This window comes from Castor canadensis, chromosome 2 (genome assembly GCF_047511655.1).
Source record: "Castor canadensis chromosome 2, mCasCan1.hap1v2, whole genome shotgun sequence".
NCBI lineage: Eukaryota > Metazoa > Chordata > Mammalia > Rodentia > Castoridae > Castor > Castor canadensis.
Genome location: NC_133387.1, coordinates 158269649 through 158291942, shown reverse-complemented (window position 1 = coordinate 158291942; position 22294 = coordinate 158269649). Strand labels below are relative to the sequence as shown.

Here is a 22294-nt window from a genome sequence, read left to right as displayed (position 1 = left end):
TCCTCTCCAAACCTCCTCCTTCCCCACCTAAACAGACCTCTTGCACTGCTTACCATACCTATCTCCTCCTATCTTCCTGAAAAACTTTCCTTGTCATGAAGTTAAGCAAGCCACTCCCTGCCAATTCTGGCCTCAAGGCGGTTTCAGCTCTGGGAGAGCTCATGCTCCCTTCCTGTGGAGGTTTCATTTTTGCTGAAAGCCTGCCAGTTACCAATCAATGGGAGCAACCTGGAGACACAGGTGATGGCTAATCCCTTAAGCGTGTGTCATGCCTCCAGGCTCTGCCTTTCTCTCCCTTACCTAAGATGTAAGCACACCTTTTCTGCCTCCTTCATGGTCTCACCACGTGTCCTTTGTCTCTGTATGCTTTCCCCTCCATGGGCTTACTGGGACCCTGCCTCCCATGAAAAACTTGTAGCATGGTACTTTATGACTTAAGCTAGTCCAACTAGTTTTCCAGGCCTCTTTGTCTAAACTAACTTTAAGTCAGCTGCTTTACAAAAGCGCTTACAAAACTGCAGCTGCCAGGCTCACGCTGTAACTCCACCTCCACAAGGGGAGTTACACAGGATGTAACTCCTGGAGTGCACAGGATGCCGGCTTCTGGACACAGCAAAAACGCTTGCCATAGCTAAGAAAATCCATAGAGAGGACCCAGCACATACTGGGCTGCCAGCCACAAATGGTGATGGCTGTGGCCCACTGCCATCCCCTAGAATAAACGTGCGCAGAGTATACAGGAAGGGGGGAGGGGCAACGGGCCGCAGGATCAGGCCTAGCCAGTCAGGGTCATTTGCCCCAGGTGTGTGTGGAGGGAGTGGCGCCTTGCACAAGTCCTGCTCCTAGCCCCACCGCACACCTCAGGGCATCAGACCCAGCCCTTGTAAGCCAATTGCTAGCTCAAGGTTATAGTTCCAGAAATAACAAAATAGACATTACTGTGGTCTCCAAACTTCTCATTTAGAATTTTCTATACCTTTGGCCTCAGCATGAATTTTTCCCTCCAAATATTAACACTTGTTGTCCCGTATGGCACTGTTATTGGCCTGAAATGCCCTCTGAATGCCCTTCTCTAACTTTACAAATGATTTCTTTGCTAAAAAGGTAGCCTTTATTAAACAGGCTGCCTGCTGTTAGCTAAAAGACAGGATCCTAATGTTTTGTTCTTTCTAGATGGGACTTGCATCTTCCAGTCTTCTGGCTGGTAGATGTTGGAAGCTTTTTACTGAGGCCTGGCCTCAGTATGCCTTGGGTGACCAAGAGAAGTGGCTTTCACAGGGCTCCTTAAATTACAATACCATACTCCAATTAGACCTTTTCTATAAAAGTAAAAGTAAACTGAGGTCTCCTATACAAATTTCTACTTTTTAAGCCACCCCAATACTCAGAACCTCTTAATGAGTGCTTCCCTCTCCAGCAGGCATGATAGGAAGAGGGCAAATCGTATGTCCCCTTTCAGTTATCAGATCTAAGAGAAATTTAAAAACATCTAAACAGCTGTACTGATGCCCAGACAAATACATTCAAACCTTTACCTCTGTGATCCAAACCTTTCAACTGACATGAAAGGATGTTATGCTTCTACTAGACCAGACTCTTATCTCATTAGAAAAGCAATGGGTTCTAGCCCAGGCCACTCAGGTTGGAAATGATTATATGGCTCAGGCAGTAGAGTGCTGCTTTACAAGCATAAAGTCCTGAGTTCAAGCCCAGTACAGCCAAAGTAAAAATAATAATAATAATAATATTTGGGGCTGAGGAAGTAGCTCAATGGGAGAATGTCTGTCCAGCATGTGCAAAGCCCTGGGTTCAATTCCCCAGCATTACTAAAAAAAAAAAAAAAAAAGGTAAAGAAGATAAGTGGCATTAATGTCACTTCAGCCATCTCATAGTAGAAAAACGTAGTTTAACCTAGACCAGATCCCTCGTTCTTCAAGTGAGGAAACTGAGGCCCAGAACAGTTCAGAGACTTGCTCTCCAGAGTGTCAGGTGTCAATGTAAAATAACAACTTTACTTTACAGCAACAACCTATCAGAAAGCATACCACGGTGGACTCAGAGTCACAGGTGAGAGAGGTTCTCCTCAAAGATAAATTTCTAACAGTCAGTCCCAGATATTCGTAAAAACTCAGACTGTGGCTGAAGGGAAAAGTCATTGAACCAAGTAATACAGCTAGCCATGTCTGTATTTATGGCTATGTCTGTATGTCCGGGACCTTACTAACAGGAGAAAAAAAGATAAGAGACACCATGGCCTCATTGCTGCTCTCAGAGAGGGCCCCACCAGACTGGGGCCTGTATCCTGAACTTGCTACTGTGGTGGACAGGAGGGGCACTTCTGCAGAGAATGCTTAAGGGGGGACAGCTCGGGAGACAGCCCCGCCCCCAACTGGGACCCTGACCTCTGCAAGGGTAACCACTGGAGGTCTAAGTGCCCCCGTCACCAGATGGAAAATGAAGTGCCACCTTCTATGGATTGATGGGTCCAAGCCTCCTGTCCACACTCCACTTCTTGGCATCAATGTTGAGGAGCCATAATGGCAGAAAAACAAAAGATCATTTTCCTCCTAGACAGTGGAGCCTGTCTCTCTGTTTTACTTTTTTCTCTTGGTACCCAGTCCAATGACAAAAGTTATTGTTTGGGGCAAATCTGGCCAGCCCCTAGAGCACTAGTTTACCTGGCCTCTGGCCTGCTCTTGGGGAGACCTCTTCTGTCACTCTTTCCTCATAGTACCTAAAACTCTAGTGTCCCTGATGGGACAGGATTTACTATCTCAATTAAAAGCTCAAATTCTCCTCCCCCCAGGCAGCTATCTCACTGCCCCCTCCTTCAGGAACAAAGAGATTCCACAGTGAGGACTGATGAGATGAATAGGGTGCATCTCATCAGTGAGCCAGGACGGCCCTCCCTATTCAAATAAAACTCAAAAACCCCTCACAGTTTCCACACCCAAAACAAAATCACCTCAAGCCTGAGGCCTTATGCCTATCATAAATTCCTTAAAACAACAAGGGCTACTAATTAGTTGTTCCAGCCCCTATAATAAGTTTAAAATTCTTATAAAAGCTAATTTTAAAATACAAGTTTACAAAGTAAACTGGAAAGGATATAGATAGATAATAAATGTATTTTTTGAGAAGTTAAAGAAAAAAGGAATGGGTTTTTGGATGAGAAGGGATTTTGTAAAGAAGGGTTTGTCCTAAAGATTGTTTCAAATAGGAAGGATAAGGACAAACTATCAAAGGGTTTAGTATGTTGTATGAAGTTCTGAGTAAGTTTGAAAAGTGTATAATAAAAGCTTCAGTGTGTGATAAAGTTAAAGTTGAATATAATCTAAGAGTTGCCTAAAAGATTTTTAGGGTCATGTCAAACTAAAATCAAATCATTTATGTCTATGAAATAATAAGGTTATCTTAATATTGTTCTGCTCTGAGTAACATCTACAAAAAACCATTACAGAGAAAGATTTTATCAAAGAAATTATTCGTGTTTTCTGCTGATGTTGTCAAGTGTTAAGTACTACTAAATCAGTTCATTTACATATTTGCTTTTGTGTCTTAAATGACCACCTTGTAAGTGTTATGTTATACTTTATCTAAATTTGGTACAAACATTTAAAAAGTTAAAAGTGTCAATTTATATAAAATAATGAGCTAAAGCTCTCTTTTATCCAAGAGTGTTACGTTTAAATCCTGACAGCCCCTGCCTCCCACAGGTCACCTACCTAGGTGTGGCCTTAAAGGGACAGACTCACTCCCTGAGTCATAAATGCATCAACCCAATCTTCCGTTTTCCAACCCCCATACCATAAGACAGCTTACAGCTTTCCTGGCAGTTACAGGATTTTACAGAATTTACATTCCTAGGTATGTAGTCCCTGAACAGACACCATTTTATGCCCCTCTTAATATTCCTATTTGGGTCTTAGATAATGTATGGCCACCCATTTCTCTCTCTGTAGTTGGAGGACTCTTGAAATTGTCTAGGGAACAACATTTCACAGTGGTTCTCCTGGCCAATGCCCATCCTGATGCCTATGCTCTTGTTCTCCTATTCTTAAGCTTCCTCCATTGTATCATACTATATGTCTGCTATTGCTAATCAAAAATTTAACCAGTTGTACCTCCAGGGATACCAACCTCTCCAAAACGCGAGGATAGTTGGCTGATACCTACCATGCGGAGGTCGGAGGATTGGCTCGAGACTCTTTACGACCTATGGCTACAAGGGACTTTCATCAACTTCAGGGAAGAGGAAATCTTCATTTTTGGAGCCTGGGTGTACGCCACTATGAGGCTCACCATCCCAACACTGTTTGCCAACTAACCCTCCCTTCCCCTACGCTGCCCCTTGCCAGCATGAAGAAGCCAGAGCGAACACAACGCCCCCCTTCCTTAACAAACAAAAAAGGGAAGAATGTTGGCAATAATGGCGCCGATAGGTTTCTGTTCTTACTGTACCCTTAAGTTTCTGTTTTCCAGGGTCACGGTCCTGCCTCAAGTCTAGGTTGAATTCTCCTGCCCCAACCTCCTATCAGCATGAACCATAAGATCCTAACCAATCAGATCATGCTGAGTCTCACTGAGTGGTATTTAAGCACCTGTCGTCCCCCCCCCCCCCCTTGGCTCTCTACCTCTCCCACCTGGCAATAAAGAAACTCTTGGCCAGATCACTCCTCTCCACGTGGTCACTTTGGGCCTGCATTTGCCTTACAATCACAACCAATGACTAACAAGGACTATCCCCTCTTTCTCACACGAATGATAACAGAAGTATAAATATCACAGCTAGAGGGATCACAGAGATCATGTAGTCCAACCTTCTTATTTTACAAATGAGGAAACTCAGGCACAGACCAGTAAAATGATCTTATCAACAGAGCAAGAAAATACCAAAACTCTCAAATGGGGCCCTTTCCATTTGAGAGGGCTAGTAATCAGTTCCATGTCTTATCAGAACTACTATATTTATTACCTAGGTACTCCTCACCTGCCATAGGTATCAGGAACTAAATTATTTGTTAACAGATAGCATTAGTAATAAAATGGGTCTGTGTTTGAGACCACATGAGAGGATTTTGTTACTGACATCAAAAGAATCCCATTTTGAAATAACCTTACTTATCTGGCAAGCTCATGGCTTAGCCACCTGTACTGCTTGTCTACGCTTTGTTGGGGGGAAGGGAGAGATGAGAGGTGAGTCATAGAATATAAAAGGAGGCCATCTCTTTCCCTTGGAGATTAGGCTATTTTGCAATTTGCAAAATGAAACTCAAAAAAGCCTATGGCTCACACCTATAATCCTAGCTACTCAGGAGGCAGAGATCAGGAGGACTGTGGTTCGAAGCCAGGTGGGCAAATAAGTTCAAGAGATCCTATCTCATAAAATTTTCCTTAGGGCTTCAGGATTTAAATATATGACAGTGGACAGATAACATTCCAGAAGAATATATAAACACACCATGCTCTAAAGCATCCACTGGGAGGAAGATGCTAGGGGTTAGTTGTTGTATTTGGTGGAGGAGGGGTGAGAGAAAGTAGGTATTGATTTCCCTAATGTTTCCTTTGTGTGGCTGCTGTTGCCACATGGTGGTCTACTGCTATGAAGATTTGTGGTGCCAGACAATGGCTGCTAGACTCTTTATGACTATGCTATTGGTAAAGCTATTTCTGTGGGAGCCAGGCTAGGATACAATTGGCTAAGCAGTGGAGAAAGCTCAGTCACTGTGTACTGCCTGAGGCAAGACCAAAGGTGAAAGGACATTAATTTTAGTCAATGAAGAAAGAAAAGCCAGTTGCCGAGTACCATCTTACTTTTCTAGTACAAATACAAATTAGATATTTCAGAGTTCACACAGATACTCTCCTACATCAAAATCAATCAGAATAAACAAAGGGTAACTACCAAGGTTACCATTTTCATGGAGAAAGATTAATCGGAGGTTCGCTTTCCCATTTAGTGAAAAGGATAAAAACCCACAGCCAGTTCTGCAATCAGATGATGATGAAGAATCACTGGGGCAGGTTCTCAGCAGAGTTGACACAGTCAAAATGACTTCCTGTTAGGCAAAACCACTGCCTACTACTCTGATAATGAGAAAAAGAAAACCTACAGACAAAAGAGCAGGGCTCAACCAGCGTCTGAAGCAGGGCCAAATGATTTCCTGAGTAATAGGGTCCTGAGTTTACAGAAGTCACCATGGGTCTGTTTAGATGTTAGCTACTTACCCACCCTCTTTATCCTCCCTCACGATCACTGTTTTTTCCATTTTACAGTACACACACACACACCACACAGTCCAAATCTAGAAGCCACTAGTTACATACATGTATAAATTTTAATTAATTATTTATTTTTGGCAGTACTGGGGTTTAAACTCAGAGCCTCATGCTTGCTAGGCAGGTACTCTATCACTTGAGCCACACTACCAGCCCTTTTTTATGTTGGGTATTCTCCCTTCCAAGTCCTAACGAGGCATGACCCTGCTTAGCTTCCGAGATCAGACGAGATTGGACGTGTTCAGGGTGGTATGGCTGTAGACTGTTGGGTATTCTACTGGGCTGGCTTCAAACCTGGATTCTCCTGATCTTTGCCTCCTGAGTAGCTAGGATTATTAGGTATGAGCCACCGGCACCTGGCTATTTATTTTGAGAGAGGGTCTCACCACACAGTGCAGGCTGGCCTTGAATTTATGAGCTTCCCTCCTTAGCTTCTCAAGGCTGTTTTTTAGACAGGGTCTCACTATATAGCTCAGACTTAGCCTCAAATGGGTGGTCCTCCTACCTCAGCCTCATATCACCACACATCATCACACCTGGCTAAATTAAATTTTAGAAATTCAGTTCCTCAGTTCTACTCACCACATTTCAGGTGCTCAATGTCACATATGACAGAAGGCTACCATTTTAATTGAGAGTATAGATTTAACCCAAGCTAAATTAGGAATCGAAAAACAAGATAACTTACGAAAGATTACATAGTTAAAGAAGATACCTTCTTTTAAAGGTATCTGATGTTTTGTCACTGACTTATATAATTACAAAAAATTGATGACAGAAGCCACTGCTGGTGATGCAGCTTACAAGACTCTGAGTTCAAACTCTAGTAATGTTCAAAAGACCAACTAAATAAACAAACTACTAAAAATAAATAAATAATTGAATGAATAAACAAACAAAGAAATAAATGCTGGGCCCAAGAGGCTCACACCTGCAATCCTAGCTACCTGGGAGGCTAAGATCCAGAGAATCACTGCTCTAGAATAGGCCCGGCAGGGCGTTCAAGAGACCCCATCTCAATCCATGGTTGGGCATGGTGGTGCACACCTGTCATCCCAAGCTATGTGAGGGGCTGAAATCCAAAGGATTGAGGGTCCAGGCTGTCTCAGACAAAAAAGTTTGTGAGATTCCATCTCAACAGAAAAAAATCTGGGCATAGTGGAACCTGCTTGTCATCCCAGTGACAGCTAGAAGTATAAAATAGGAGGACCCTATCTCCATAATAGCAACAGCAAAAAAAGGCTGGAGGTGAGGGTCAAGCAGTAGAGAGCCTGCCTCCCAATTGCGAAGCCCTGAGTTCAAACTCCAGTGCAGCCAAAAAAGAAAAAAAATGAGGGGGAACCCCAAAAATGACAAACAAGCAAATAAACAAAAATACTCAATTTAAGAGGAACAAGGGGAATGGCTCAGTGGAACAACTATCCAAATGATTGTGTACTTCTTATCAGAAACCATGGAGGCTACAAAGAAACTAAATGTTTTAAAGTTCTAAAAAGATTACTAAAGGAATTCTTTGAAACAATAGTGGGGCTCTTGGAATATTAAAAATGAAAGATCAACAGAAATGACAAATACTTGGGTAAATATAATAAATCATCCTCAAGTTCTTTAAGGTTATCTGAATTGAAAGGGAAAAAAGTTTTTTTTTCCTTTCTGGTGCTGGGTTTTGAAGATATCAGCACCTACTGTAAGGAGGACTTAAAATAAAAAAAAAAACTGAATAACAATAAAACATTCAAGAGAACAGACTTCTGGTAGAATGATTAGAATGAAATGCCTGAATTTTGATGGGCAGACTGTGATAATTGGAGATAATTAACTGTGCTCCTCTAGGCCTCTAAACTCCTCTGAGCTCACTCTTTGAAAGTCTGGTTATCTGGTTATTGATGTAGAAACATGATGGAACTCTGAGGCCCAGCCTCTTCTATCACATGTACTTTGATAAGGATGTGAATTTTTCTTACTAAAAGAATATGCTGGAATCACATCACCACCAGATGTTACCAAACAATTTGAAATACCTCATTAAATACCTTTGTACTATTATTACATTTTTTTTTAAGGTTTATGAACTTCTAAAATAAAAGAAATTCTGTTCTCAGGAGCAAATGGAACCTATAGGAAGTCTGGATGGTAGTCTTGGACAGCAACCTACAGCAAGTCAACTGCTTAGTAGAAGCCTGAAAACATGATCATGTAAACTTTTCCCTGTTGATTAGGCCTATTTATGACACAGGCATGAATGATGTAGGTGGTTGGGCAATGAGGGAGCTAGTGGGAGGAAGGAGCTGGCAGAACTTCCAGGTGTTTAAAAAAAGGCAAGAGCTGCATATTTAACAAGCCAACAGTAAGCGCTTAAGAGTGACTGTTCTCCATTCTCTTGACTCCCTCAGCTTCCCTTTTATTACTTTTTCCTCTTCAAGCTCTATCTAAAACTTCACTTATAATGTCAATCTCTCATATAAAATGTTAGGAAGGGTACTGGAGAGTACAGACAGTATGAATTACCTGCCCAGGATTAAATGACTGCCTAAGCTTCAGGGCTAACACTGCTGACTAGCCATGAAGGGAGATAATCTAAAAGCTGGCACTGGTAAGGTGGACGTACTTCAGTAGTACAGCACTTATCTATTTGCAATCCCTAGTACCACAAAAACAAAATGACAAATAAATTATAAAATAAAAAACAGGCACTGGTAATCTCTAGAAGTGGGAGATTCTACTAAGAAGTTTTCTCCTGTCCTATGTGTGGGCACTGCTCACAGGATGGAGACACCTGAGACTCCATATAAATATGTGGCAGTATTTGTAATAGCAAATTCCTATTGACTCCTCTGCTGAAGCAGGATATGTAGCACTTACCATCTTCTGTTTCCTGCCACACGATGCCTTCAAGGTTGACGCTGGTTCCAGGTTCACAGGGGCCCAAGCACTCAGGCTCTGTGGCTAGAGCCACATCACAAGTGTTAACCCCAACTGATCGGGTACGAACCATGATCTGCTCACAGGGGGATGAGATGTCATTATTGACCACTGGCACCAAAAGGTGCAGTGGCAGCACCGCTGGTGTGGAGACAGGGGACTCCATCTATGGAAAAAGAGAAAGTAGTAGCTGAGTCACAGAGAGATCATGTAGAGGAAATATCTTTTCTATATTTAGCCCTATATCCTTAGCTGCCATAGTACAAAGGCTCTAAATATAAGCTTTTGGTCCTTCTTTTTCAAGTTCTAGCCCATATACACTACAAATCAAGTGGTTTAAAAGAGAACACTCTGTGCTAGAAGCTCTGTTTCTAATTAATGATCTTCCTCATAAACTGTGCCTGGCTAGAAGTGATAAAAAAAAAAAGAGGGTTGGGGGCATGGCTCAAGTGGAAGAATGTCTGCCTAGCAAGCATGAGGCCCTGAGTTCAAACCGTATTACTGCCCAAACAGAAAGCATGCCAGGCACGGTGGTACATTCTGGTGTGAGTTCAAAACCAGCCCAGGCAAAGTTAGTGAGGCTCTGTCTCAAACATAAAAGGGGTGGACACATAGTTCAAGTAGTAGAGCATTTGCCTAGAAAGTATCAGGCTCTAGGTTTAATCTCCAGTATTGTTCCCTGTCCACCTCACCCAAAAGACTCCTATTTTTTCTTGTAATTTCATTTAAAATTCTCTAGGAAAGAGAATCAGAGTGAGATTTCAATAGGTTCACAGCATAAGACTGATAAGCAAGAAAAGACCCAGCTTCTGAGACATGTTCGCCACCACTCTGCTTCCTACCAGTCTACCACTCAACTAGTAATATTAGTTAGCAAATTCATAAATATAGGAAATGTACCTAAAAATTATAAGGAGGGCTGGGAGCAATCTGATGGGGGTTTCTGACCCCCAAGGATTATAGATGTAGTTGGTTAATGAGAATGGTATTTTGGAGTAGGACTCTTAACATCAGATTTATCTATAAGGAACAGAAGGTCCTGTTCCAAGTTAATCCACAGCAGTCTGAAGATACAGTTAATTATGCATGCAAAAATAAAAACAGTTAAATAACAGCAACATACCTTGAAAACTAGAACTTCTCCCAAGAACATAATTACTTAGGTTGCAAGAAGAATGAAAACACACTTAGGGATAGAATAAAAGTTGTTATGAACAGGTGATGGTCCTTTACTCTTTATATCCTAGTATTTATCAGGCTGACAAAGTACCAACTCTGAGTCTATAATGTCTAAAGCCTAAATGAGCTTCTTGCATAGAGAAAGGCACTCAATATACACATAACCTAATTTCCTTTGAAGATGAAGTATGATACCAATCAATAAATGTAGAAAATGAGAGTCAAGGATCGGGACTCTTTTCACTTTGTAAAAGACTTTTTTAGTCAGGTTAAATATAGCCTTTGCATAGGTATTCAGAGAGAACCACAAATATACCCACAATCCAAGCTGCGGTTAGAACTCTGCAATGGGGACTCTGCTTCAAGGACAATTTACTACATGATCACTACTCTACCCATAATCCATCTCCCTTCCCCTACACACATACCTTTATAGTCTTGAAAAATCAGTCTAGAAGCTGTTTGAATACTGCCTCCATTCTTTGCAGTTGGTAACTTTCTCCCTGGCATAGAAAGGCATTACTATTGCAGACTGACAGTGTCAGAGACCCGAGAATGCTCATACCTTGACCTTGATTTTGATTAACTCTGGTCTCCAACCTTATCTGCTTACACACACACACACACACACACACACACACACACACACACATCCCTAAAGTCTACCTTTAATGGAAGTAGAAGCCCATATGATGAATCTTCTGCCAAAAGGTATGTTTTACTCTTTGGAAATCAGGAATTTATAATTTAATTTGGTATTCTTTTTAAGATATGGCAGGTTCTTGAAAAACCCTTGAAAATTTCCATATACAATTTGAAAATAACACAAAAGGTCAACTGGAATCTCCCTACTTTGCAATGTTAGAATGACTCTAATCCTTAAGCTCTTTCAAGAACATTATAAGAAACTCTTGAGAGTCACTAGAAAGCACTCTAGAGTTACTAGAGACAGAATATATGCATCATCTTTACTCTTGGCCACCTCTGCTTCTTTTTTATTTTTTGTTGTGAGAAAGAATTGAAACAAGCAATTTCATAGTCAGTATGTGCATTTTTTTTGCTTAGGGTTTGTTCCCTTTCCTGCACCTTTCTTTTATTAATAAGATAAATTCCAGCAAGGTCCTCTTTCTTGGGTAGAGATTGGCCTAAGCTTTCCAGTTCACTCCTGTGAACTTGCTGACCGCCTTGCTTGCACATGTCCTGCTGTCAATCAGCTCCATAATTGAGGCAGCTATCTCAGGGAGGCATACTTCTTTCTCTCTCTTCCCTTTTCCTCCCCCAGCCATCAAGGACAATTCTCTATTTTTTGGGTGGCAAGGGGTGGAGGGACAGTACAGGGGTTTGAACTCAGGGCCTCATACTCACTAGGCAGGCACTCTACCACCTGAGCCACTCCACCAGACCAAAGATAGCTCTCTGAAAGTGGTTTCTTTTTCTGCTAATCTGTCCTAGATAAAAACCAACCCTCACAAAGTCCAGAGTTCAAACCCCAGTAAATAAAATTAAAAATGAAAACAGAACTTATTTTTCTATCTTTGTCATATACTTAGGATACAAAGGCAGAGATTGTCTGGAGACTGGTGCCAACAGGAAAAGTAAGGACAGAAATGTAAAAAAGTTAAAGTTATTAAATGCCTTAATAACTACAACAACACAAGTTGGGCCAATTCTCAGTCTCTGAAATGCTAGAAAGTGTCACCCTGCTACTTGGGGGAGATAAACAACAAAATAAACAAAAACTGAAAAAGAGACTTTAAAGAGAAAATCTCTGCAGTTTCCCTAACAGTTCATGCTCTTAATCTTTACATGATACTTAACAATTCACCTTTAGATATTAGTTTTAATAGTGCCTATTAAGGTTCTGAGAGGTGACAAAGAAATAGGGACTGAGAAAAGAATAAGGAAAGGCCAGAGTCATTAATCTCCCCATAGGAAGTAATTATACACTCACTAACTTCCACTGACTCCCACACATGACAGGCATTGATGGAGAAAAATCTTGAAGGCTGCAACATAGTTTTCAGGGTAGAAAATGTACTAAAGAAATATTGGTACAGATTCTTTCTTCCCTTCCCCACTTCACAGTGAGAGTCTGATACCTTCTCATTTACAGTCAAAAGGCAGAAAGGAAGTGTTCTGATGGCTGCAGTAGTTCTAAGAAAATCTGTGTTATCCATATATGAAAGGATAAATGTTCAAGTTTATTCAGAATCATCAACTAAGACTGTGTAGAAAGTAGAATGTCATCAAATAGACTTAACAGTGTAAGATGTTATCATTCTTCAATAATATCAAAGGGGATTTTACAGCGACTTGCCATCAGCAATATTAAAGTAATATAGGTGCACAGGGCAGAGGGATCAAAATGAATACTTGCTGATTCATAGGCAAAACTGTAAATACTTCACTTGCCAAAGTATTACATAAAATTTGATTTGCCCACAATTTTTTTTTTTGACAATACTGGAGTTTGAACTCAGTGCTTCACACTTGCTAGGCAGGTGCTTGAGCCACTCCACCAGCAGTGCTCACAAATTTTTACTGAAGGTTATTAAGAGGCATACATAATTAAAAATTCTATTTATTGATCTAGCTCTCAATTCATCCATCTATCCACCATCCATTTGTGTGTGTGTGTGTGTGTGTGTGTATGTACCTGAGATTAAAACCAGGGCCTTGTACATGCTAAATATGTGCTCTACAATGTGCCTACCATGGGAGCTAAAGCCCCAGACCCCATGTTATTTATTTCTGTGTCTCAAACTAAAATATACAGGGGAGGGGGATCACTTAAGCCTTTTCTTTCTTTATTATTTATTTATTTTATTTATTTTCTGCAGTACTGGGGCCTGAACTCAGGGCCTATACCTACAGCCATTCCACCAGCCCTTTTTTTGTGTTAGATATTTTTGAGATAGAGTCTTGGCCACTGGCGCCTGGCAAACCTTCTGTTGATCGGAATTTTGAGGTAAAGTAAATTTACTGTATTTTCTTTGACTAATTAAGTGATATTGTTAGTTGTGGGGGCTCATACCTATAATCCTAGCTAGTCAGGAAGCAGAGATCAGGAGGATCACAGTTTGAAGCCAACTGAGGGCAAACACAAAATAAACAGGACAGGAGGAGTGGCTTGAGAGGTTAACAGTATCTACTTAGCAAGCATGAGGCCCTGAGTTCAAGCCCCAATACTGCCAAAAAAGAGAGACATATAGAAAGAGACACAAGAGAGACACATAGAGACAGATATTTTTGCTTATCCTGAAAAAATAAGCAATTCCTTGTTGTAAAAGGCTAGTGGGTAGAAATTATGGAATAATTGAGAATAGAAGGAGAAATCTCAATTTCTCAAAATGTAATAGAGTATGCTGATTAAATTCTAAAACAATACAATTCTTGGTGGAGGAAACCACCTCGTTGCAAACATTACATATGGTTAGACCTTGCTTTCCCAGTAAAAAAAGAAAAAGAACAAGTTTGATGTCAATGTGGGCTACATAGGGAGACCCTGTCTCAAAAAACCAAAAGGGAGTGGGGTTGGTCTGTAGAGCTTCCAGATTTTACTTTAGGCTGCATTGAAAAAAGAATTTGACAGTAACTCTGGTTAATTAAAAAAAAAAAATCCTGTAGCAGAAGGCAGGGAGGGAATTAAAAAAGAAAAACAGGTGAGGGAAGAAGGAGGGAAAAAGATCATCATAGCTGGTGCCATAATCAGACTTCAAACAGTTCTTAAGGCTACATATTCTATTATTCACAGAAGACTTACTTTATTTAATACTTAATTTTACAGATTGGTCAAGATCAGTAGTGAAGGCTGTTCCATTGTGCACTAGAAAATCCAAGTGCAGTGAACATATAATTTGATGACTACAAACTGCCACAAGACTTCTCCTGCAGTGATCCCTACACGGTCTCAGGCTTAGACCCTAAAGACTTCTTTTTGTAAAGAGAAAGAGCACATCAAACAATTCTAATATTCAAGCCTGTCTAGAGTCCCAGTATGTAGGAATGGTTGAAATAGGCTTGAAAAAAAATCTCATAAGCAAAATCAGTGCATAATACAAATCACATGACTCCATTACGGTGGCAAAGGTTTTTGCTGAATGAAACATCTCCTTTGCTCTTCCTAAATCTTTTCACCTACTATTGCCTGCTTGCTTGAAATTCACATCATTTTCCTTTAGCAACTAGAACTAGGAGGGCAGGGATAAGGGAACTTGATGGAAATTTTCCAAGGTCACAGAGAAGAGCTAAAAAGAACATAGGGAGTCTAGAAACCACTTGCCCAAGCCTTGAAACTGTCATGGCACATGAACAGGTCATGATCTATTCCCTGAGAGGGTCTTGTTTCGTGTGCCAGACCCCACAGGTAATTGGGAGAATAAAAGGGGCTGGCACAGATGTGCATCCCATGAATGGAACAATAGCATAGAGACACAGCCAGTTTTACTTCAACCGGAACTTCTTTTCTATTTTCTTCTCTGCTTAATAAAATGCTGGCCTTTTGCTGACCCCGTCTGTCAGTGACTTTCATTCTTCAACTTCACAAGACAAAGTTCTAAGCAATCATCACCACACATACGCATACACGAAATCACTGCACCGTTTCTGGGGACTCATCCAGAATCTTAAAAGGGTAAGTCAGGAACAACGGCCTCTTACTCTGTTTTCAGAACTCTTATACCAAATATAGTATTGTCTAAAGAAATCTATGAAAATTCGGTACTCCTTCACTCAATAAATGCACTTTAGCATGAGTGCCAATCTTAAGACTTGGAGGTCAGGCTTGCTGGTCTTTCCAATTCCCCTTCATCTCTGACTGAGATGGAATGTTAGTCTGACCCTCCCTTAGGTTTTCTTTCATGAGTCTACTTGCTTTTGGTGGGGAGAGGGCCTTGCCCAGAGTATTCCTGGAACTGCACCTCCAATGGAACTGAGCCAGATTCATAACCTGCCTATATAGACAGGGAGGAGACTCATCTTTACTTTCACTTTCTCAGGCTGTTTTGGCCAGATGGTAGAGGGTACCCTCAATTGCTAAACGCCAGCCTGAGAAATTGATCTCGGCCCAACCCTCTGACTCTTCAATGCAAAGGTGACCCATAAATCCCTAGAGTGTGAGTTGGACAGTCCTCACGTCTCTTCTCCAGTCAACCCATTCTTTTGCAATCCCACACTCCTGTAACATCAAGTCTCCCTCTTTGTCCTTTGGAACCCCTAGTTTTATCTTCCATCTCTCTCAGGGCTCTAAAGAGAACCAGGGACACATGACCTGTCCTTAGAAAAATCGTAATTCCGGTCCTGAAAAACTGCCCTTGGTGTTCTCTTGATCATTTTAAGGAGGGATCTAAACTTGGAGTCCCCAGTTATTATGCACCTCCTGACTCTTGACTTCTATTCTTTATGCTGGAGGACTAACCACAAATTCATAGGAGCTCCTTCTCACATTGTTGAGTTATCTCCTTCTTTGCAAACCTCTAGTGCCAAAGGGACAAACTGGCACTGTTAGATATAACACTCTGCCAGGGCACCCAACTTTTGGCCCTGCACCGTTGGTGAGTCCACCCTACTTACTACAGGCCAGGGGCACTAATTCAGACAGAGGACAAGGATATCATGGGGCCCAACTATAACTTTGATGGAAAGAAGGGACAAAGAAAACAATTGGAAAGAGTAATTAGCAGCTCTTCCCAGACTGTTAGATTTCCTTGTCCTCCCTTAACACTTAGCACATAACAAAGCAAATTTTGAAATTTTACAGGTTTTTTTTTTTTTTTTGGTACTGGGGTTTGAACTCAGGGCCTACACCTTGGACCACTCCACCAGCCCTTTTTTGTGATGGGTTTTTTTTGAGATAGGATCTTGTGAACTATTTGCCTGGGACTGGCTTTGAACGGCTGTAAGGGGGAACAATGACAGAGATGATTCCATTTTTGGATGAGAGAGGCACTTTAAAAACAGACATGTAAAGAGGTGTGAGAAACAACAGGCATCTCAGAGAAATAACAAACCCCTCACCAAAATAACAAAATGCAACTGCACAGTGGGCCCCAAGACCAGGAGTTGAACAGACTGTGAAGGCCAGGATGAGCTGACCAGACCTTGGAATGCTCAGTTCAATAAAGAGAGGGATAGACAAGTGGCTGAGTTTAGTGAGAAGCTGACTCTGCCAACCAATCACAAATGTAGTTTCAAGGTAAAATAGCTGGACCTAAGTCCAGCTAAGTCACGTAGCACCCTGTATCATTCCTAGACTTCAGCTATACAACAGTTTTAACTTTCCAAAGCCCCTCTCATCCATTCAGAAGCTTTGCTATCCTTTTAAACTTTGCTCCTGCTTTACTCCTAACTCCTGGTCTAGTGTGTTCAAGATTATGTCAGGACCCAAACTTGGGATCAACAATCTAGTATCACTGTGATCCTCCAGATCAGTTAGGATTACAGGTGTGAGCCACAGGCACCTGGATTATATAGAAGTTTTATAATTGGTGGTGGACCAAAAGGAAACAAGTCCAACCCACCACAGGGGGACAAAAGATGGAGAGAAACACACACAGGGAAGCACAAATAAATCTGCTATTCCAGCACCCTCTTGTGGTTGCGCAGAGACAAACGTGGAGACTTCAGGGGATGCCCTACACTCTCTCATTTTGTCATTTCAAATGCAAAACACCCATTCTACCAAATACACCCCCTTAGAATGTATTCTGAATAATTGGGGTCAGTTTGACCTACAGACACTGAAAAGAAAATGTCTGTTATTTTATTGCACCTAAGCCTAGCCTGAATATCAGGTTGGAGATGGAGAGAAATGGCCATCTGAGGAAAGCATTAATTATAACATCATACTTCAGTGAGACCTGTTATGTAAGAGGGAAGGCAAATGTTCAGAGATCCCATATGTGCAAGCCTTCTTTGCCCTTTAAGATGACTCTACCCTTTCTAAGAGATGCCAAATAGATTTGGCACTTTTTAGCAATGTTAAGTGAAAAAAACCTTTGGCCCTAAAGAGAAGACTAAGAGATGTCAGGTAGATCCAGCCCTCTTAGCAGTTTTGAAGAAGGACTCCTCTAACTTAGAAGCTACTGGGACAGATAAAGGAAAAGGAACAAGACAAGACTGTTGTCCCTACTGCCCTGACATGTCCCCCTACCCAGGGAATGAGAAGACCTCTCTGCCTCTTCAGCCTTCATTGTTGCCACTATGAGAGCAGGATGTGGGAATGGATGGCAGACTCATAAAGGTTTTTCACTCATTTTCATTATAAGAACTTAGACAAATGAAGTTAGAATTGGGAAAATTCTCTGATGATCCAGATTAAGTTATCTGGAGGTTCTCAGGGAAACTGGCCAAGTATTTGACCTTACTTAGAAGAACATTATGCTACTTTTGAATAAAACTCTGACTCCTACTGGAAAGATGGCACCCCTACAGGTTGCTGAGGCTTATGGGGATGAATTACATAGCATGAATGAGAATAAACAACAGGCTATTTGGAATGGGAAATGGAAATGATCACTTCCCTACTGGAAATTAGGCAGTACCCCATGACGGACCAACCTAGAATCCTAACAACCCTGTAAGTTATTGGGATATAAACATTTCTTTCTCTGTATTGAGGAGGTCATGTACTAAGCCCCTTAATTACTCCTAGTTGTCTCTGGTCAGACAAGGTCCTGAGGAAACTCCCATGGTCCTTTTAGAAAGACTGAGAGGGAGCCTTGACCAAATACTCTAACATGACCTCTGACTCTCATTAGGGACAATTAATACTGAGAGATATTTAACATGGGTGGACTAGCAAAGAAACCAATCATCATTCACATTGCCAGACATATGAAAATCATGAAAATTCTAAACTGAATTCTAAACTGAAACCTCACAAACCACATCTTGCTCTTCTGTAGCTTAGGAAGGAGAAATTCTGCTCTAAGCCAAGGGTTCTCAAACTTTTTGATCTTAGGAATCCTTTTAACACTCTTAAAAACTGAAACTTTAAAGAGGGTTTATTTATGCACATTGTATCGGTATTTACCACCTCAGAAATAAAAACTAAGGACATTAATATATACTAACTTATTTAAAATAACTAATTTTTGTTTGTGTTGTGTTCTGGGGACTGAACCCACGGTCTTCTGCATACAAGGAAAGTACTCTACCATAAGCCATGCCCACAGCCCTTGCTTGTTTTTATTTAGTTTTGATAACACCCAGCTTTAAAATAATTTTGATGGGACAAAATTAGAGACACAGAGCTGGGAGTGTGGTTGCTATGGATGGGGGTGGTTAAAGAAAGCTAGTGTAGTTATGAAATGGCAGTACAAAAAATCCTTATGGTGGATGAAATTATTTTGTACCTTCACTGTGTGGTGGGTACACAAACCTACACATGACAAAACCGCATGGACCTAAATACACACATATGAATGAGTGTAAGTAAAAGGGGAAATGTGATTGATTACATAGGTGGATTGCATCAATATCAACATTCCAGTTTCGATATTATACTCAATTATGCAAGATGTTGCCATCAGGTGGAACTACGTAAAGGATATGCAAGATCTTTCTATATTATGTATTAATGATAATTACCTAAAATAAAGTCATAAAAATATGTAAACCCCAAGGAATTTTATTTATGTGAGATATGTGCATTGTTATTTAGCACACTGGAATTAAAACAAAAGTTTTAATATCTATTAACTTAATTAAAAAACATTTAAAAACACTATTCCAAGCCAGTTATGGTGGTGCATCCCTATAATCCCAGCTACTCAGGAGGTAAAGTCAGGCCAAGCAAAGTTAGAGAGACACGTGCTTAAAAACAAAATAAAAGCAAAAGGGCTAGGAGAATAGCTCAAGATGCAGAGCACTTACCTAGCAAGAGTGAAGCCCTAGGGTCAATCACCAGTACCCAAGTTGGCGGTGAAAGGTATAGATTTTCCCAAAAAAGGGCAAAGAATGCTTTTTTTTTTTTTTACATTTTTGCAAATCCTTTGGTTTAACAGAGGACAGCTGGATTCTCAAATTATGTTCTGCATTTAATATGTTGGCAAAATGTTTAAGTTGAGGTAGATAAAGAAAACTGGTCTAGGGTTAGTGGAGTTGCTCAAATGGTAGAGTGCCTGCCTCATAGTGCAACCCTGAGTTCAATCCTCTGTACTGCTAACAAAACAAAACAACAACAAAAAACTGGTTTAATATAATAATGTAACCTATCTATGTATAAATAATCACATAACATAATAGTTTTTACTTTTTATATGCTACACGATTTGTATTTGATAGCCTTTTCAGATAATTGTGCCTTTTTTGTTTTTTGGAGACAAGGTCTCGCTATGTAGTCTAGGTTGACCTTGAATTCAAGATCCTCTTGCCTCAGCTTCCCGGGTGCTGGAATTACAAGCATTAGCCATCATGGCCAGCACATATTCTTCTGTGATAGAATACCAAAACACAATAAAGAATAAAGGTTAAAATGCAGAATCTGAAACTGTATCAATGAACTTTTTACAGTCTGTTACATTAAAATCCATTGGGCCATATTGTACTTTGAATGTTTCCTTTCTTCATACATGATTTTTAAATATATTTGGGAAATCTTGGTGAACCAGGAGTTAGTTATACAGGTCTATCAAATACTGACACAGTTCACTGATATCAAAAGTATCATATGTGTATCTATTAACATATATTAATATTACCTCTGATCTCATTTAAAAACATTTTAGGCACTGGTAGACTGTCAAGTTTGAAGAGGGACAGATAAGTTTTCCAAAATTGTATTTTTTGCTCAAAAGCTCAAGTTTCTTGGCTGGAGGCATGGCTCAGGTGGTAAGAGCGCCTGCCTAGCAAGCACAAGGTGCTGAGTTCAAACCCCAGCAACTACAACCAAAAACAAAAACAAAACTCCATTCAAGTTTCTTCATTAACAACAATACTGTCAAGCTGTTTTCCTTAGAGGAATAGGCTAATTTCATTCATTTGAAACAACCAAATCTGAAAAACTATAATCTCTCAGTTGTTCTTTTGAGCAAAATAGCATTTCATTGGGGGGGGGGGGGGGTGGAGAAACTGGCTAGTTCAGCTTGGAACTCAATCACACAAGTGCTTTTTCTATATACGATCATGTTTCATGTATACTTCCTATACAGAACATAAAATGACATGTACTTAAATGTTAAGATTTAACAAAATTAATTTTACTGCATTGACATTTGAAAATGAAACTAGTTCTTAAATTTTAAATCTGTCACTTTGAATACACAGTGGTAAAGAATGTGATGGCTCTGAGTATAATTTGGCGTCAATGATTTGATTCATGCCAACATGCCAGCTATGTACCTACCATCATTTTTTGCATGAACAGTGCAAATGTTAACAAAGTGTAAAAAGCAAAATGTCTTAGTATTAATATGAAAATAATTTTAATCTTGAAAAACCCTTGAAAAGTTTTCAGGAATAGGTAGGAGCTGAGGGTCATATTTTGAGAACCAATCAAATTTTGTGATCTTGGAGCTTTTCCAGAAACATATTCCCAATTGATTTCTAAACTGAACTAGGATTCTGGTACGAAAGAAGTAGAGGGAAACTGCTTGTTCAATAGGCAAGTAACAGTGTATACCACAACAGAGTAGACTAGAAGAAAGGGTTAGGAAAAAGATAAAAAAGTGGGGAAATTATTAAGAGTTGAGTAGAAAAGTGTAGATTTAGTCTAAGTATCTTGTAAGTCAGGGGTATTTATAAGCTGGGAATTAATAAGTTTCAACAACTAAATGGTAAATGGGTATTAAAAAAATTGGGGAGGCTAGGTGCAGAAGCTCAGACTTGTAATTCCAGCTACTCAGGAGACAGAAATTTGGAGGATTTGGTTTGAGGCCAGCCCAGGCAAAAAGTTAGTGAGACTCCATCTCAAAAATAAGCTGGGTATGGTGATGCAGCTTTGTGATCCCAGTTACCCAGGAGGCAGAGGCAGGAGGATCAAATCTGAGGTAAACCTACCTGAGAAAGGGCTGACGGTATGGCTCAAGTGGCAGAGCACCTGCCTAGCAAGCTCAAGGCTCTGAGTTTAAAGCCTAAAACCACATACACAAAAAGGTGCTCAGTTAATTGTTTACAAAATAGTTAAATGAATAACTGTACTGGTAAAACTGACTTTTACCCTTGACAGAGGAGGGAGAGTCATTCTCTCCAGTGCCCATTTGCTTTGCAATTGCCAAGGATAAATAAGACTTCTCTGAAATTAAGATTTAGTAATTTAGAAATTAAACCATTATCTAAAAGACCACAATGGATCATTTCTTGCAGAGAGCTTCCTTGCCTTTGCCATTTAAGCTAAAAATATAGGGATAAAACTTCAAAGTGATGTGATGACTGTTGTATAGGATGGGTTTACTCTTGATTACAGACAGCTTACCACTGTTTGAATCAAGCCAGAAATGGATGCCTAGATTGAACCCAATGCCCAAGTATTTCCTAAGTGGTTTTTTTTTTTTTTTTTTTGGTGGTACTGGGGTTTGAATTTAGGGCTTCACAGTTGCTAGGCAGGCTCTCTACCACTTGAGCTGCTCATCCAACTCTTTTTTGTGTTGGGTATGTAACAGGGTTTCATAAACTATTTGCCTGGGCTGGCTTAGAACCACAATCCTCCTGAGCTCTTCCTCCTGAGGAGCTAGGATTACAGGCAAGAGCTACCAGCACCTGGCTCCTAGGTGATTTTGTATTTCTAGAAGGTTCCAGAATATTCAAAGATTTTTCTACCTTGTACAGACTCATAGGTTTGACAAGAAATGGGTGAGTCTATGTAAAAGAAAGTGCATAAAGAAGCAAAGCAGATTTGTAGTCCTAGAGAACACATTTATACATTTTATATCATATCATGTATATGTTCCTAAAAATATGCACAAAGTCATAGCAC

The 22294-nt window shown here is 40.3% G+C and overlaps 1 protein-coding gene across 9 annotated transcripts in view; it reads right to left on the bottom strand.

The window, feature by feature from the left end:
* Znf609 (zinc finger protein 609) overlaps window positions 1-22294 on the bottom strand; it is a 186260-nt gene that overhangs the window by 50328 nt on the left and 113638 nt on the right. For all 9 annotated transcript variants that reach the window (XM_074066183.1, XM_074066181.1, XM_074066184.1 and 6 more), the window contains one exon: window positions 9142-9367. In XM_074066183.1, coding sequence (XP_073922284.1) covers window positions 9142-9367 — 226 coding nt within the window. The remainder of the gene's footprint in view (window positions 1-9141; window positions 9368-22294) is intronic.